We start from the raw sequence: 17,892 nt of genomic DNA on the forward strand, positions 1-17,892 counted from the left end.
AAACGATTAAAACTACATTATTTCAAAATGTTCCGTTACAACAGATTTTTAATTAATTGTGCCTAATTTTTTTTTTAAATATTAAGTTTTTGCATAAACATGTCAGCTATTTTATCACCAGATTAAAACCGATTTGAAAATATTATTGCACAAATATTAAGCATTTTGTAGCCCCCTCATATTTTGTTCGTCTCTTTTTTACCGAACAATATATGGAAGGCCGTATGTAACCAAAAGAACAGTCAGTAAAACCGTATTTCATATTTAATATACAAATGTTTATAATATTATCATCATTAAATTGTGTACATCTTAAAACCTAACAAAAATATAACAAAGATTAATTATTAATTGTAGTTTGAAGAAGATAAACAAAGGTTTAAAAAAATAATTAAGTCACTTCTGCTTTTCCATAGTTCGTATAGTTAACACAAGTCTGACGTCACGGAAACATGCGCTCCGTTTCTCACATTGTTTTGGGGATACCTAGTGTTTACTTTATTAGTTACGGCACCTCCATCTTTCGACCTGCTGCAACAACGTCATGTTTAAATGACAATCAACATCTCGTTCTAAAATATTTGTTTTTGCTTGTTTTTAAAGCCGACTACTAGGCCTTTTGGTCAAGATCAAAGTGTAGCTTTGCCGGGGACCAATGTCCTCGATCAGCCAAGGAAGAAACTGTATCGGGATTTAGTGGAGGGGACCGCGAAGGATCCACTTTGTAGGCGGATGGGATGGTCGATGGAGGTTGTCCGTTCTCAATGGTGTTGGGCGCCGGGACGGGAGATTCTGAATAACTCGGAATTCTCCCTGACTTGGCGACTGGTCCGAAATGCGCTGCCCCTCTTCGACGTACTTTTCCGGTATAAAGAACATACCAGCCGCTTCTGTCCGTGCTGTGACGAACGCGAGCCCGAAACAATCGAGCACGCGTTTTTTAGTTGCAGCCGGATACAGCCCCTATTAAGGTACGTCGAGGGGGTAACAGCTCGCATCGATGCCGAGTGTCTGCTCGATCTCGACGTAGGAACTTTTGTGTACAACATGGAGCCGCCGTTCCCCAGGGAGGAAAGTTTGGTTTTCCTGGCGATCCTAGCAGTAGCGCGCATGACCATTTGGATCGCGCGCCTCAAGTTGGTCCACGAAGGGACATCTGTTCCTGATCGGGATCTGATCGTTTACTTTAAACATTTGCTTAAAGTAAAGATCAGATGCGATTGGAAGAGGTTGCCTAGAGTGGAATTTGACAAGAGGTGGGTGCACAGCACTAGTTTGTGCATCCGTCGAGGAGCCAAGTTTCAATACGTGTTCCCTCCTTAGGCATGGCATGGGCGGTGCTGGGTCCTACGGAACCCATCCCGCCTAGGTTAGCATTATAAGTTCAGTAAAGTAACTCTTGACTGGTGGTACAAATGAGATCCTGTTCCTGATTTTATTTTTTGGTATTAGAGAACCTCTGAGTCTGCCCAACCCCCCTGCTCCTCATCTTTATTTTCTGATGCCCCCGGTCATCCCCCTACTCAGAGGTCACCTTCCTACCCCCTCCATCCGTTGCTTTATTTTCTCCCACCTCCATTAAGGCGACTTCCCCAAACCCCATTAGGGATGCTCTGCTTGTTTTCGGTTCCCCGGAAAACAGTGGGGGATCTAGCCACATAGAATAGTACAGGGGGGTCTTACTAACAACACATTAGTAGTTTTTTCCTTATTTTTGAAATGAACATTTTCATTAGTTTTTTCCCACTCCACGAACATTTTTTGCCAATTAATTCAAGAACTCTTTCTAATGAAATCGAACTTTATTTTCTCACACATACACACACACACACACAAAAAAAAAAAAAAAAAAAAAATGCACACATGCAAACATACAGAAATGAATATACAAATTGTACATAGTTAAATTTTACATTGAACGCTGGGGTTATTAGTTAGATTAGGATCCACAGAGTGATTGAGGTATTTTGGTAAATGTTGCCAGTCAAGAGTAAGACTTCAAAGTCTCATCTGTTACATAGTCAAAAAGACCCTGTACCCTCCCCCTCCCAATTTCTTGTAGGGCCTTGTGCCTAATTTTGTTGAATTGAATTTTTTGTACGTTTTTTATGTTCAATTTTTTCTTTCTCAATAAAATATATAAACAAGATCAAAGTGTAGTATCTGTTCTTCAGATGCTGCACTTCCATTTCTTGTTCTCTTTCGGTGGAGGAGAAATCCTTCACGACTGAAACAATTTTTATTTTTGTACCTTTTCTCCACGTTAAAAAAACGACCCTGGTGTCTAACTCTGTCCCGTGGGGAGGCATAGTAAATAGGTACTAGGCCTTTTGGTCAAGATCAAAGTGTGGTATCTGTTCTTCAGATGCTGCATTGCTTCCATTTCTTGTTCTATTTCGGTGGAGGAGAAATCCTTCACGACTGAGACAATTTTTATTTTTGTACCTTTTCTCCACGTTAAAAAACGACCCTGGTGTTAACTCTGTCCCGCGGGGAGGCATAGTAAATAGGTACTATTACAGAGATAATACCTGATGGGGCGGGGATGAGGATCTCTTAGAACAGAACTGAACCATACCTTATTCCGACCCCAGGATCCTACTGATCGCTGGAGCAAGCCATGATTTATGCTTAAGGCGAACAAAAAGTGCAGAACTTATAGTAAAGCTAACAGGTATTAGATAGCTACGCTTTTAGCCTTTTTTTCTAGCGACAGGTGGATCTTTCCAGAACAGGTGGTCACCATTTTGAGTATCTGTCGTCTTGTCAATCAATAGCATATGAGTGTTAGGAGGAGAAGTATAAACAGGACAGTAATTTGTCATAAGTGAAAAAAGTCATTAAACTAAAAACAAAAGACTATTTCGATTACGGTTTTTTATTTTTAACTTTCTCTTTTAATCGAATCATTTAGTTTTCATTTACTCAACAATAAAATCTGCGTAAAATGTCAACGTTTTCTTTTTATTTGATTTCCTATTATAAAAACATTAAAACAAAAAATAATAATGGGAACGAGGTTGGGTGGGGTGTTCGAAAGTCACAAACCACGTGACCAGAGTGAGAGAAAAGGAACGGTCTCATTCATGTTCACATCGCTAGGAGTTGAACAGCCGTTAATTTTTGTGCAGAGCACCAAACGTTTCTAACAAAAATGTCTATTAAGGCTGTTTGCGTGATGAAAGGCGATGGAGAAGTTAGCGGCACTATCTTTTTCAACCAAGAGGTAAACACCAAAACATTGACTGACCTTGTTGAATCATTATTGTCTAGTCGTTCACCTTTGTTCGTTTTTTTTTTTTTTTTTCCGGATTCGAGATAAAGGCGGCGTAATTTAGAGGATTAAGGTTTTTTTTTTTTTTTAATTTATATTTTATTCCCACCCAAGATTTAAAGGACGATTATCGAAAAATAAACGAATGTTAACATTTTATATTTTCATTGTAAAGTGCACTCCCTAATTTTTACGTGAAAAGCAATGAAAACCACGTTAACATGCTCCATTGCTCCAGGAGCTATTGAGTATGTGTTCATTTTACAATGAAGACAACCTCGCCCATCTGTGCATGTAAAAATACATTTTTTTTTTTTTTTTTCGGCGGAGTTGTACAACCACCCCCTCCCTGCGTAATTTCTATACTGATAGGTTTTTTGAATTTTTCTTTTCACTCGATTATTACTGATTGCATACTAATTAACCAGATTATGAAAAAAAAAAAAGAAAAAAATCATGATTTCGACATCTGAAAGGTGTGCTCACTTTTTAGTTACTGATTCTCGTAAATCAGTCACCCATTTTGTAACCAATAAAAAACGCGGGTATATCAAAAATATCAAAGTAAAAATATGAGCCTACTGCATTTGTAAGTCAGAAATATTTTTGTTACTCAAAGAAAAAAATACATGACTTTTTTTTATGAAAATAAAGTTTCGATTTTTTTTTTTTTTTTAGTTTTGGGGGTTGTATTACTGTACACATAGATTCGAAAACAAATATATAACAAATGTTATCAAAGGTACCTAACTGGATGTTTTTAGGGTGCTAATGCAATGCACTTACTGATCCGCGCTATTTTTTAAAATCGTATTTCTAAGTTTAATTAAAGTTTTATTTTTATCTTATTTTTTAATTCAATTGTAAGATTAAAGTACAGATTAGGTACAAAACACCCCCCTCTCCATGTTAAGAATGGCTTTTTAAATAACGTTATTTCAGCACGAATCAATAAGTGCATAACTTCATAGTACCGTTTTTAGTGTTTTTATTAATGTAGCATGTTAAAAAATTAAGTATTACAAATTTCACTAACATGCTGGAGAAATGTTGGGTTTGTTTTATTGTACACATAAATTCGAAAAAGTTATCACAAAACAAATATAGAAATGTTATGAAAGGCAAGATAAGTTACTTTTCTACCTAACTGGATAGATTTTAGTGTTTATATTTAATGTAATATATTTATTCAGCTCGAAAAACATGCAGTGTTTACCGATGTATTGGAAAATTTAAAATGGCGGCTCACTCTCTCTTTGAGTCGGTAAGTTTGGGAAAATGAGTAAAAAAACAGACAAAATACTGTTAGAAACTCTCTCAATGTTACCGTGACATAGGCTGACATATGTTCGAGTTTTTAACAGTATTTTGACTTATTTATAACTCATTTTCCCAAACTTATCGCCTTTACAGAGTTTTTTTTTTTCTCTCCAAGAAAAGATTTTTAACCGTATAATTGTAAGGTGTAAAGTACAAGCTTTTTTTGTTCTTTTTATTTGTAACCGTATTTGTTTTATTTTCAAGACTTGTTGTTCAGTCAAGTTCTTTTGGTGGCACTGTCTTTTTTTGGGGGGGGGGGGGGCAGCAATTTCTTCTGACGATATGAGATTGTTGTCTGCATCGCAGTTTTCATTTTTTTTTTTTTTTTTTTTAAACAGGTACTCTTGCATAATTTGACCCGAATTCTCGTGATTTCCCGTCAAAAACGTTTGTCTAAAATATTATATTCGGTTTATTGGAAAGTGAATTAAATTTCACATTGACCCTGAAAATATCGTAAAAATAGAATCAATAGAAAAATTTTTTGATAGATTTTTTTTTTTTTTTAAGTTTAAAAATTGAAAAATACTAAACTCGTAAAATTCAATTAATTTCATTAGTTTAAAAAAAAAAAAATTCTATTACTTTTTATACAACTTTAATAGTTTAGTTTGGAAGTATAATCCATAAAGAAAATAAACAACCCACTTTTAAAAGAAATTACGAGTTTTTTTTATATTTTATTCGCAGTTTCGTGTTAGGGGTGTCAAAAATTCCTACAAAAATTCTGATACACCTAGTGTAACAAGCAATAATGCGGGACCAGTCTGGAGCTTCTGGGTACATATTTACTTGACTTTATGTGGAGACAAAAATTTGGAAACGATCCTTTTGTCTCCATCATAAATCACATTTCCGAAAGCTACCCGGTTGGGGGGGCTTCTTTCCATTTCCTCTACCCATCACCTCCCTTTTTGCTGTTGATGGCCGTTCAACAGTCGACCGAAGTAAAAGATTCCTAAGGAAATATCCTCATCTCAAGACAGTTCTTCCGCCGGCAATTAACTATAAAAAAACAAGAGAACACTTTCTTGAAGAAAAAAAAAAAAAAGTTTTGTGTAATCCCCCCTCCACCTATCAAAAAAAAAACAAAAAAAAAACAAACAAAACAAACAACCTGACTGAAAAGTCTTGGAAAAAAAATGTACTTGCACCTAACATTTATACGGGTAAACAACCTTTTCTTGAAGATAACAATATTCAAATAAATATTTTGCAAAAAAGAAAAAAGTTAAATAAATTAAACATTTATTTTCAAAGGTTTTTTTGCTTTTTTTCCTTAGTCTGCGTCTGTTACGCCGCTCGGCTGTCACCCATGATTGCGGGTCTCCCCCGATCCGGTCTTAATGGGAAATAATGAGAATTCGAGTCAAATTATGCAAGAGTACTTTTTAACATGTATAGATTTATTTTCTTGCCTGTCATTTTTCTATTTGGCGAGTTTGAAAATATTTGTCAGCTTTTTTGTTGGTTTATTCGCTTTCTTCCAATTCGAATGTCGTCTGCTTCCATTTAGATAGCGCTTTTTCTTTGGCTAATAAAACTCAAATTCAATAATAAAAAAAACCCCAAATAACTAATCAGAAAATAGTCACTTCCCCCCTTAATATCACCTTAAAAATTACTAAAAACATAACAGAAAAAAATTCAATAAATAAAATAAAAAATCGAGTTGTAGCAGTGTCAGAAATTTCGTGAAAATAGTGAATAATTCCACCCCATCTTTCCAAGCTTATAACTCCTCGAAAAATGTAATTCAAGCCCTAATTTTTTTTTTCAATTAAAGGAGTAAGGACCAAGGTTTTATTTAAAAAAAAAAACAAAACAAAACAATGTGTTTTTTTTTTTTAAAAAAGGTTTTAAACTTCGGACTTTACAGGTAAATTTCTAAAAAACTGATTTTTTTTTTTGTTTTAAATTTGAATATATTATTTATTGACCTTTTCTCTTCAATTTGTGATATATAAACCTATTAAACATAAATTATTTACTTTTTAATAGACATTTCAAAATGAGAGGCGTAAATTATTCGACCCCCTATCTTTCTAAGCTTATAACTCCTCGAAAAATGTAATTCAAGCCCTAATTTTTTTTTCAATTAAAGGAGCAAGGACCAAGGTTTCATTAAAAAAAAAAAAAAAAAGACAAAAAGAAAAAATGTGTTCTTATAAAATAAGGTTTTAAACTTCGGACTTTACAGGTAAATTTCTAAAAAACTGATTTTTTTTTTTGTTTTAAATTTGAATATATTATTTGACCTTTTCTCTTCAATTTGTGATATATAAACCTATTAAACATAAATTAATTATTTACTTTTTAATAGACATTTCAAAATGGGGGGGGGGCGTGAAAATGGGGGGCGTGAATTTAAAAAAAACGTTTGTCTAAAATATTATATTCGGTTTATTGGAAAGAACATAAAATTTCACATTGACCCTGAAAATATCGTAAAAATAGAATCAATAGAAAAATTTTGATAGATTTTTAAAATTTAAAAATTTAAAAATATTGAGTTTAAAAATTGAAAAATATTGAGTTCGGAAAATTCATTACTGTTTTAAAAAAAAAATAAAAATATTTTTATTACTTTTAAAACAACTGTAATAGTTTATTTTGGAAGTATAATCCATAAAGAAAATAAATAACCCACTTTTAACAGAGAAATTACGAGATTTTTATATTGTATTCGCAGTTTCGTGTTAGGGGTGTCAAAAATTCCTACAAAAATTCTGATACTGCTAGCGTTTCAACAGTTGAACAACGTTCATCGCTTGGGTTGGCTGACACCGATGATTGCGTCTCGCCAGATCCATGCTTGACGGGAATTCACAAGAATTCGGGTCAAATTATGCAAGAGTACCAAATTTATATATACAAAAAACATTTGAAAATCAAACAATTTTTAGAAAGTGCATTGTTTTGTGCTTTTAATAACGAAGTGACTATTCGCAGCCGGCTGCGGCTATTCTAAAATGCTATTCGCAGCCGGCCGGCGGCGAAACCGGAAGTTGTCGAGTCGACGGTATTGATCTCAAAATTATAAAAAAAAACCTTACCAGAAATTTATTGAAAAGAGCATAAAATTTCACATTGAACCTGAAAATTACGTAAAAATTGAACTAATAGAAAAATTTAGATCGATTTTTAAAGTTAAAAAAGTTAAAAAAAAGTGAACTCGTAAAAATCAATGTATTTGTATACGTAAAAAAATGGCTGCTTGTAACATCAGAGAAACGCGCTTAGACATTTTGTAAACATTGTTTTTTTTTTTTTAAAATAATACTTCTATTATGTTTTAAACGACTGTAATAGTTTATTTTGGAAGTATATTTCATAAGGAAAATAAACAACCCACTTTAAAAACAGAAATTACGAGTTTTATATATTTTATTCGCAGTTTTTTGTTGGGGGTGTCAAAAATTCCGCCTAAAATTCTGATACACCTAGCGGGCGGGCAACGAAGCCTGTAAAATGGCGACAGGTAGAGACAGTCTCCAGGGTTTAATACCATCTAAACGGTAAATTTGCTGTGGGGTTGATTATCAGATTCGTTGTCAGCGACCCGAAAACCTGTGTAAGAAGGCAGGACTAAAGTGATCGGTGTTATGAAAGAATGGTAATATCGCGGTTCAAAAATATCAGTAAATACGCTAATTTTATTAAAAATAAACTTTGCCAAAAAACACAAATTATTTACTAAAAACAAAAATATTTCGCAACTGAGCAAGTGATAAAGCCACGCCCATGCCGTTCTCTGTACCCCAAATTCTCCGCTGTGTTAGTAACGAAAAACTAAAACAAATAATTAAAATGAAAAGACATGTTAAATTCTCCGCTCAAAATAAAAAATGGGAGAGAGAAAAATTAAATTCGCCACTGTGTTGGTAATTAAAAATTAAAACAACTTATTTTTTACTTGTAAACTGGTTTATTAATTGTAGAAAACAAAAATAAACGGGAGAAAAAAGCAGCTCAAAATGAAAGAAATTGTTAAATTCTATTACAAAAGAAAACAAATTATTTTTACAATTCTAGCCAAGAATTTACTTAAGATTTGTCTGACGTCACTTCCGGTCAGCTGATGCGACCGGCTGCGAATAGCATTTTAGAATAGCCGCAGCCGGCTGCGAATATCAACGGCCTTTAATAATTCGTGGAAATACGTGTCCCTTCTCACGCCATCTCCGAACTTAAAAATAAATCTTAAAAAATATTTTCAAACTTTAATTTGTAATATCGTGATTTGACGGTGTAACATCCTGATATGAACCGTCTAGAGTTGTCGAACTTACTTTCGACTTGGCCGGGCGTAATTGCAAAACTGCCGTTTATTTTATATACGCGTGCCAATCTTAAGTAAAATGTACGTAAAGAGCCATAATTATAGATATTCAGCCTTATTTTTATTCCTTTTCGTACTAATAATACACTTACAGCATGTTTATTTGTAACATGTAAACCGGTGAAATAAAACATGGGCGATCATGCAAAGTCATCAAGGGAAATAATTCTAAATACATAACACCAAGGGAGATAACTTTTATGCAAGATTTTTAAGCAGTAATTTCATGTCGTTATCCAAAAATTACGTTTACGTAAAAAAACTAGTTTACGAAAATAAAATTTTGCTAAATTTGTCAGTTTTCAGAAAACCTTTACTTCCCTTGTTACGATTTGAACTTTCCAGTTTTAATAAAATCTTATTAGCAAAACTCAAATTTAGCTAATTGTCTTCAAAACTAATTTAATTTTCTACCTTATCGTTTTTCGGACGCTTATGTCAACGATCATTAGGTGTATCAGAAAGTGCCATTAAAAATGATCAGAACTTTAATAATTCAACTTACTATTTTTCGAAGCTTATAACTAGAAAAATGTAATTCAAACCTTTTTTTTTTTTTTTTTTTCAATTAAAAAAAAATAACAGCTTTAATAGCAAATTATGCAATTTTTTTTTTTTTTTTTAAGCGGTTTTCTTAAAAAAAAAGAAAATATAAAGAAAATCAACATTTTGACTTGCTTAAAAATATGTATATAAATGCCAAAAAATCACTTTAAAAATATGCTATTAAATGGGTAATTCCATCCTTCATTGTTACGAATGTATCCATATTTATATTTTAAATTCCATGTATTTTTTAAATAAAAGGATTTTTTAAAGCAAGGGTCGTAGAAAATCGCGGGTTTGTACACATAGATTCGAAAAAGTTTCAAAAAACAATATAACAAATGTTATCAAAGGCAAGATAAGTTACTTTTCTACCAAACTGGATATATTTTTCGTGTTTTTATTCAATGTAACATGTTTATTCAGCTCGAAAAACAGTGTTTACCGATGTATTGGAACATTCAAGATGGCGTCTTATTCTCTCTTTAACACGGTAAGTGTGGGAAAAGATGTTATAAATAAAAAACCGGATAAAATACTGTTAAACTCGCTCAATATGTTACCGTGACATAGGTTGACATATATTCGGCGGGTTTTTAATAGTATTTTGTATAGTTTTTTATTTATAACACCTTTTCCCATACTTACGGTGTTAAAGAGGGTGTGAGACGCCATCTTGAATTTTCGAATACATCGGTAAACACTATGGTTTTCGAGTTGAATAAACATGTTACATTGAATAAAAACACAAAAAATATATCCAGTTTGGTAGAAAAGTAACTTATCTTGCCTTTGATAACATTTATTTGTTATATATTTGTTTTTTGACAACTTTTTCGAATCTCTGTACAGTAATACAAACCCAAAATCGCATTTTCGCAACGTGTTTTGTGCAGCAAAGCTGTAAATAGCTGCTGCTGCTAAAATGAAATTTATGAAATACGGATTCGTCCAAGGGACATAATGTCTTTTTTATTGCGTGTGTTAACCAAAATTATTATTTTTCATCCTCCATAGTTAAAAAGGAAACGAACATTTAAGTTTTTCCCCTAGAACAAAAAATCCGCTTCCATTTTTTTTTTTTTTTTTTTTTTTTTTTTTTTTTTCAATGAAATACGAGTTTTAGATTGATATATTTTAATATTTCTTTATTGACTAATTTTTTATTTAAAATTTTTTTTTTATCTAAAAAAAACAAAAAACATTCAATGAAATAGAAATATTTGCCATCAAATAATATGAGCTTTCATTAACAAAAAAAAAAAATTATGCTTTGGATTTTACAGGTAATTTCCAGAAATCTATTTTTTTTTGTTTTGAATTAGAATATTTTCTTTATTGAGCTTTATCTTCAATTTGTGATGTATAAAACGAAATTAATTAAAATTTTAATAGACATTTCAAAATGAGGGAGGTGGGGTGAATTTGAAAAAAAAACAACGTTTCTCTAAAATATATTTGGTCTATTGGAAAGAGCATAAAATTTCACATTGACCCTAAAAATATCGTAAAAATGGAACCCATAAAATTTTTTTGATAGATTTAAAAATACTTGTAAAATTCTACTGATTTTTATTTATTATTTTTATTTTATTTTATTTTTTTTTTTATTACGTAAAAAAAATGGCTGCATGAAGGCACGGCGGCATTTTGTAAACACTATTTTTAAAAAAATAAAAAATATTTCTATTTTTTAAACAACTTTAATAGTTTATTTCGGGAGTATATTTAGGTGTATCAGAATTTTTGTAGGAATTTTTGACACCCCTAACACGAAACTGCAAATAAAATATAAAAAATTCATTTCTTTTAAAAGTGGATTGTTTATTTTCTTTATGGATTATACTTCCAAAATAAACTATTAAAGTTGTATAAAAAGTAAAAGAAATATTTTTTTTTTTTTTTTAATGAAATTAATTGAATTTTACGAGTTCAGTTATTTTCATTTTTTAAACTTAAAAAGTCTATCCAAATTTTTCTATTGATTTTATTTTTACGATATTTTCAAGGTCAATGTGAAATTTTATGCTCTTTCCAATAAACCGAATATAATATTTTAGACAAACTTTTTTTTTCACGCCCCCCCCCCCCTATTTTGAAATGTATATTAAAAAGTAAATAATTAATTTATGTGCCAAAGTTTTGTTTTATATATCACAAATTGAAGATAAAAGATCAATAAATAATATATTCAAATTTAAAACAGTTTTTTTTTTTAGAAATTTACCTGTAAACTCCGAAGTTTAAAACTTTTTTTTAATCACTTTTTGAAGCCTTTGTCCTTGCTCCTTTTAATTGAAAAAAAAAAATTAAGGTTTAAATTACATTTTTCGAGTAGTTATAAGCTTGGAAAGACGGGGTCGAATTATTCAATATTTTCACTAAGTTTGACACACCTAGAGTATATTCCATACAGAAAATAAACAACCCACTTTAAAAAGGGAAAATACGAGTTTTTTTTATATTTTATTCGCAGTTTTCTGTTAGGGGTGTCAAATTACTCCAAATTTCTGATAACTGCTCATCAAATCTAAGAGATAACCAGCATAAACATGGCAAAAATAAGGGCAAGACTGGAGTTTAGGTGGAAAAATAATCTCGAACCCTTTATCACATAAAAGTAGGCACCGCCGAAAAATGAAGTTGTTGTTGTTGTTTTTTAAAACGAAATTACATTTATCAAAAACCATGATTTCTGAGTAACTTTTTTTTTTTTTTTTTCCAGAAAGATAAAACCCTGAATTTTATCGTATAGAAAGCTGAATAATGTAAAACTTTTTCTATTTTTAATTAAATTTTAAATGTTAAAATTTTCCCAAAAGTTAACAATTGACATTTTTTGTCTTGCACAAAAAGCATATATAAATATTTTTAAAAAAAGGTTTTTGAAAGAATTAAGTTGTTTATTTTTAGTCTAAGATTTAGGGTGATTTTCTATGAATATATGCAAAAATATTATATAAGTACCTGGATTTCAAATAATTCCACTTAATTCATATAGGCGACCAGTTACTTCGCATCAATCTAGAGTCCAGATCGAGAATATTTACGTTTGTGTTTAATAAAAAGCAAACTATGGAGGACCAAACAGGCCAAAAAAAACTTATTTTTCAGTAACGAAAATTTCAATGTATTATTAACGCTGAGGCTGGCCAGTACCAGATGGGTGACCATTTTGATGAGCTTGGTTTTTAATGTGTATGTGTGAGGGTAGGCTCCCAAAAATGGGGGGGGTAAAGCAGAATAAAAATTAAAATTGACCCAGTCTAGAAAGATTTCTCATTCATTGAACGAGGAAGAACTGTAGGATTTTTTGACTACATAAGCCACCCTGAGGCTGGCCAGTACCAGATGGGTGACCATTTTGATGAGTTTGGTTTTTAATGTGTATGTGTGTGGGGGGTCAGGCTCCCCAAAATGGGGGGGGGGCTTCTTTCTGACAGGCTTTTCAAGAGATTCACGCATAATTCACAATTTTAAGTGTGATATTCAGTCATAACACACCCGAAAACCAATTTAAATCAACTTTAGAAAAACAAGTTGGACAACATCGGCAATTTGACAAGAATTTATTCTAAGCTTCCTTTTGTGTAATTTTGACACTGCAAGTGTACGGGCCATACTAAAATAATAACTTTATTTAGAATGCCATTCTTAACATGGGGGTGTTCAACTATTCTGCACTTTCACCTAAGGTTTAACCATTTTTTTACGGTGCGTATTTTTCGCAGTATAAAAAAAAGTACTGTTTCTAGTTTAAAATTAATTTTTCACTATAAAGTTTCGTTTATGGCAGACGGACGAACAAATGTCCGCTATAGTTTCGGTAAAATAAAAATAAACACGTGTAATAATAAAAATAATAAATTTTTATTTACCATCCATAATTTTGTCTCGCAATGAAAAGAGAAACGTCTCGTTTCTATGTGAGTGTTGACCAACATAAATTGTACTGATTCACGCTTGCACCGGTTTTGGCAGTCATGGAGATTCAACAAAATTATTTCAGCGCGTATGGTCCACCGTAGTCGAAAGGCGGCAAACGTTATCAAATGGGATCGAAAAACTGATATTTTTTAACACAAGGGCACAATATTTATCGATTTTTTTTTTTTTTTTTTTTTTTTTTTTTTTTTTTTTTTTTTTGTATTCAAAGAATTCCCTATTTGATAATGGTCATGCATTATTCGGCTCGCTAAAAAAAAAATTATTAATTTATCGAATATTTTAAAATGGCTTTTTTCGTATAAATATTTAAAAAAAATTTTTTTTTTTTTTTTTTTTTGCTTAACTTAAATTAATTATTTTACTTAACATATTCACCGAATTTCACACTCCAAAAGTCAAAAGCGGAATAATTAAACACAATCAAAGTTCTGATATTCAGACGTCAAAATAAGGTATGTAAACAAGTGTTTTTTTTTTTTTTTTTTTTTTTTTAATCTATAATCCTGTCCCTTACAACAACGGAATATGTTTTGTTTAGTTTCAGATGATTATTTTAAGCATATTTGTTCCCACTTCAAAACAAGGGGGGGGGGTTGTAAGCAAAAAAAAATATATATATAAATATCGTTTATGAAAAATAAATACACTGTTATAAAGTTCATTCTTCTCTTAATAATCGCTGAAAATTTCGTATTGATTGGATTTTTGGTAGATTTTTAAAAAGACGATCTGTCAAAAAGTACTTGCCTGCTCCCCCCCCCCCCCCCCAGTTTTGGTGGTGCCTACATAAAAGGAACTAATTTCCCTAATCACCGGTTGGTACGTTACTAGTTCAATAATATAGGTATTTCAAAAGTTGTTTTTGAAAACAACTTAAAGAAGCCCAACTTTTTATTTATTTTAAAATGTTTCACGATCTTTTTTTCACTATCTTTCTAAACAGAACGTTCCACGATATCTTAAGCACCCTTTTTTTTTTTTTTTTTTTTTTTTTAGCACGGTAACAAAAATACATAAGTACCGAAGGTTATTTAATTAATAAATTTAAATTTGAAATAGAGAAATAATAAATTGCAAGATATTACGCGTGTTTAATATTAATTTGTATCGTTTATAACTACTCACTCACGTAATTTAATAATCACGCGATTCAATTTTTAATTAAAAAAATATTGTTTAAACTTAAACTTTAAAAAGTCTGATAATTTATTATTTCTATTGTTTATCATTAAGGTACTAGTGCATAGAGCGATCCGGACGTAAATAATAACGTTATATTTAAAAGGCCATTCTTAATATGGGGAGGGGAGTGTTTTATAGATATTCTATATACTTCAACCTTACAATTGAATAAAAAAACATAAAACTTTAATTAAACTTGGAAATACGATTTAAAAAATAGCGCGGCGCGGATCACTCTCTGCACTAGTATCTTCATTAAAAAAGGTATTCATTGTGTAAAAAAAAAAAAAAAAAAAAACACACACACGGAACATATAAGACATTTAAATATGAATAGAACTTTTCATAATTGTAACCTACGAAAACCTTTTTTATTTTAATTAAAAGCAATATAAAAAGAAGTTGTTTTTTTTTTTTAAGTTGTTTTCAAAAACAACTTCTGAAATACCAATATTGTTTATATATTATTGACATAGTAACGTACCGGTGATTAGGGAAATTAGTTCCTTTTATGTGATAAAGGGTTCAAGATTATTTTTCCACCTGAACTCCAGTCTTGCCAAAATAAGCATATTTTGCAAGATATGATTTGGGACGCTGAATAATCAGGAGAACAATAAATGTTAAACGAAAAAAAAAAAATGATTACACACAAAGAAATTTGTTTTTCTTTAAGTAATCAGTAGGTATCCCCCAAAACAATGTGAAAAACGGAGCGCATGTTCCCGTGACGTCAGACTTATGTTAACTATACAAACTATGGAAAAGCAGAAGCGACTTAATGATTTTTTAAAAACTTTTGTTTACCTTCTTCAAAAACCTAACAAAATTATAAAGATCAATTAGTAATTACTAATTAATCTTTATAATTTTGTTAGGTTTTAAGATTTACAGTTTAATGATTAATAATATAAACATTTGTATGTGAAATACGGTTTTACTGACTGTTCTTTTGGTTACCTACGGCCTTCCATTTTTTGTTCGGTAAAAACAGACGAACAAAATGGGGGGGGGCTACAAACGGCGATAAAATAGCTGACAAGAGCCATGTTTATGTAAAAACTTAATATTTAAAAAATTTAAACACAATTAAAAATCTGTAACGGAACATTTTGAAATAATGTAGTTTTAATCGTTTAAAAATTAATTAATGTTTACGAAGTTTCTTTTTCTTGGCAATTCAACTGATTATAGTATATATTAATTAGAAAAAAACGCTATTAAAAAAAAAAACCCATTAAATTTATATCATTTTTAATTGCAACTTCAAGTTAAATTTTTGTTCAATATGTGTATTTAAACTTTAAAAAAATATTTTTTACTTATTTGAACTCGTGTTTCATAATAGACATTTCGATAGATTTAAATATTTTGTTCGAATTTTGAAAAAATAAATGGGGGGGGGTGCACTAAAAAAAATATTTCCCCTCATATATTTTACGGAAACTGCATTTTATATGTAATTTCATTCTAAAATGGAGAAGTATAAAAATATTTCACCATGTTTTCACGTTCGGAATGGGAACGTTATTTTAAAGCGCCAATTATGTAAACATGATTTTCGTCTCGCAATTTTCAAAAATTATTACTAGTTTATTTTGCCCTTCTTTTAAATGGTACAAAAGTTATACTGATAATATAATTTGTAATAAAGTTACATTGTGTTACATATAGGGTGGGTTAATTCTGTGGTGAATTTTGGCAGTCCCTAGTAAATTAGTCAGCGTCAGGATGATTAAAACTTTTTTGAAGGAGATTTTGAAGTATTTAAACTAGGCACCGCCAAAACTGGGGGGGGGGGCAGGTCAGTACTTTTTGACGGACCGTCTTTTTAAAAATCTACCAAAAATCAGGTAATTATCCGATCAATACGAAATTTTCAGCGATTATTAGAAGAATGAACTTTATAACAGTGTACTTATTTTTCATAAACGATATTTATATATATATATTTTTTTTTGCTTACAAACCCCCCCCTTGTTTTGAAGTGGGAACAAATATGCTTAAAATAATCATCTGAAACTGAACAAAACATTTTGTGTTGTTGTAAGGAATAGAATTATAGATTTAAAAAAAAAAAAAAAAAAAAAAAAAAAAATTGTTTGCATACCTTATTTTGACGTCTGAATATCAGAACTTCGATTGTGTTTAATTATCCCGCTTTTGAGTTTTGAATTCGGTGAATATGTTAAGTAAAATAATTTAAGTTAAGCAAAAAAAAAAAAAAATTTTTTTAATATTTATACGAAAAAAGCCATTTTAAAATTTTTGATAAATAAATTAACAATTTTTTTTAGCGAGCCAAATAATGCATGACCATTAAACAGGGCATGCTTTGAATAATCGATACAAAAAAAAAAAAAAAATTCGATAAATATTGTGCCCTTTGTGTTAAAAATAGCATCATTTTTTTTTCGATCCCGTTTGAAAACGTTTGCCGCCTTTCGACTTCGGTGGACCAAACGCGCTGAAATAATTTTTTTTTTTTTATTCTGCTTTAAATTGCCCCCCCCCCCCCATTTTGAGGAGCCTGGCCCCCACACACATACACATTAAAAACCAAACTCATCCAAATGGTCACCCATCTGGTACTGGCCAGCCTCAGCTTAATAATACATTGAAATTTTCATCACTGAAAAATAAGTTTTTTTGGCCTGTTTGGTCTTCCATAGTTTTCTTCTTATAAAACGCAAACGTAAACAGTCGATCTAGACTGTACATTGACGCGAAATATCTAGTTACCTATATGAATAAGTGGAATTATTTGAAATTCAGGTACTTATATAATATTTTTGCATATTCTCTTATAAAATCATCCTAAATCTTAGTTAGACAATAAATTAATTATTTCAAAAACCTTTTTTTTTTTTTTTTTTTTTTAAATATTTAAGTACGTTTTTTGTGCAAGACAAAAAATGTCAATTAACTTTATGCGAAAATTTAACATTTAAAATTTAATTAAAAATAGTAGAAAAAGTTTTACATTATTCTGTTTTCTATATGATAAAATTCAGGGTTTTATCTTTCTGGAAAAAAAAGTTACTCAGAAATAATGGATTTTAATAAATGTAATTTAGTTTTAAAAAACAACTTGATTTTGCGACCATTTTTGGCGGTGCCTAATTTAAACCGTCAATGATTAAATTTTATTTATTTATTTTTTTTTACTATTCTGTAGTTTCATTTTTCAAGGTATAATTTGGGATGCATAATAATTAACGTACACAAAACAACGAAAATAGAAAACTTTTTTGAAGTATTTAAACTAGGCACCGCCAAA

The 17,892-nt window shown here is 30.7% G+C and overlaps 1 protein-coding gene across 1 annotated transcript in view; it reads left to right on the forward strand.

The window, feature by feature from the left end:
* Positions 1-3,041: 3,041 nt before the first annotated feature.
* LOC145292017 (superoxide dismutase [Cu-Zn]-like) overlaps positions 3,042-17,892 on the forward strand; it is a 30,106-nt gene continuing 15,255 nt past the window's right edge. The window contains exon 1 of the mRNA XM_080138014.1: positions 3,042-3,226. Coding sequence (XP_079994140.1) covers positions 3,155-3,226 — 72 coding nt within the window. The 5' untranslated portion in view covers positions 3,042-3,154. The remainder of the gene's footprint in view (positions 3,227-17,892) is intronic.

Source organism: Euprymna scolopes, chromosome 13 (genome assembly GCF_053919585.1).
Source record: "Euprymna scolopes isolate OS-2025 chromosome 13, ASM5391958v1, whole genome shotgun sequence".
NCBI classification, from domain to species: Eukaryota; Metazoa; Mollusca; class Cephalopoda; order Sepiida; family Sepiolidae; genus Euprymna; species Euprymna scolopes.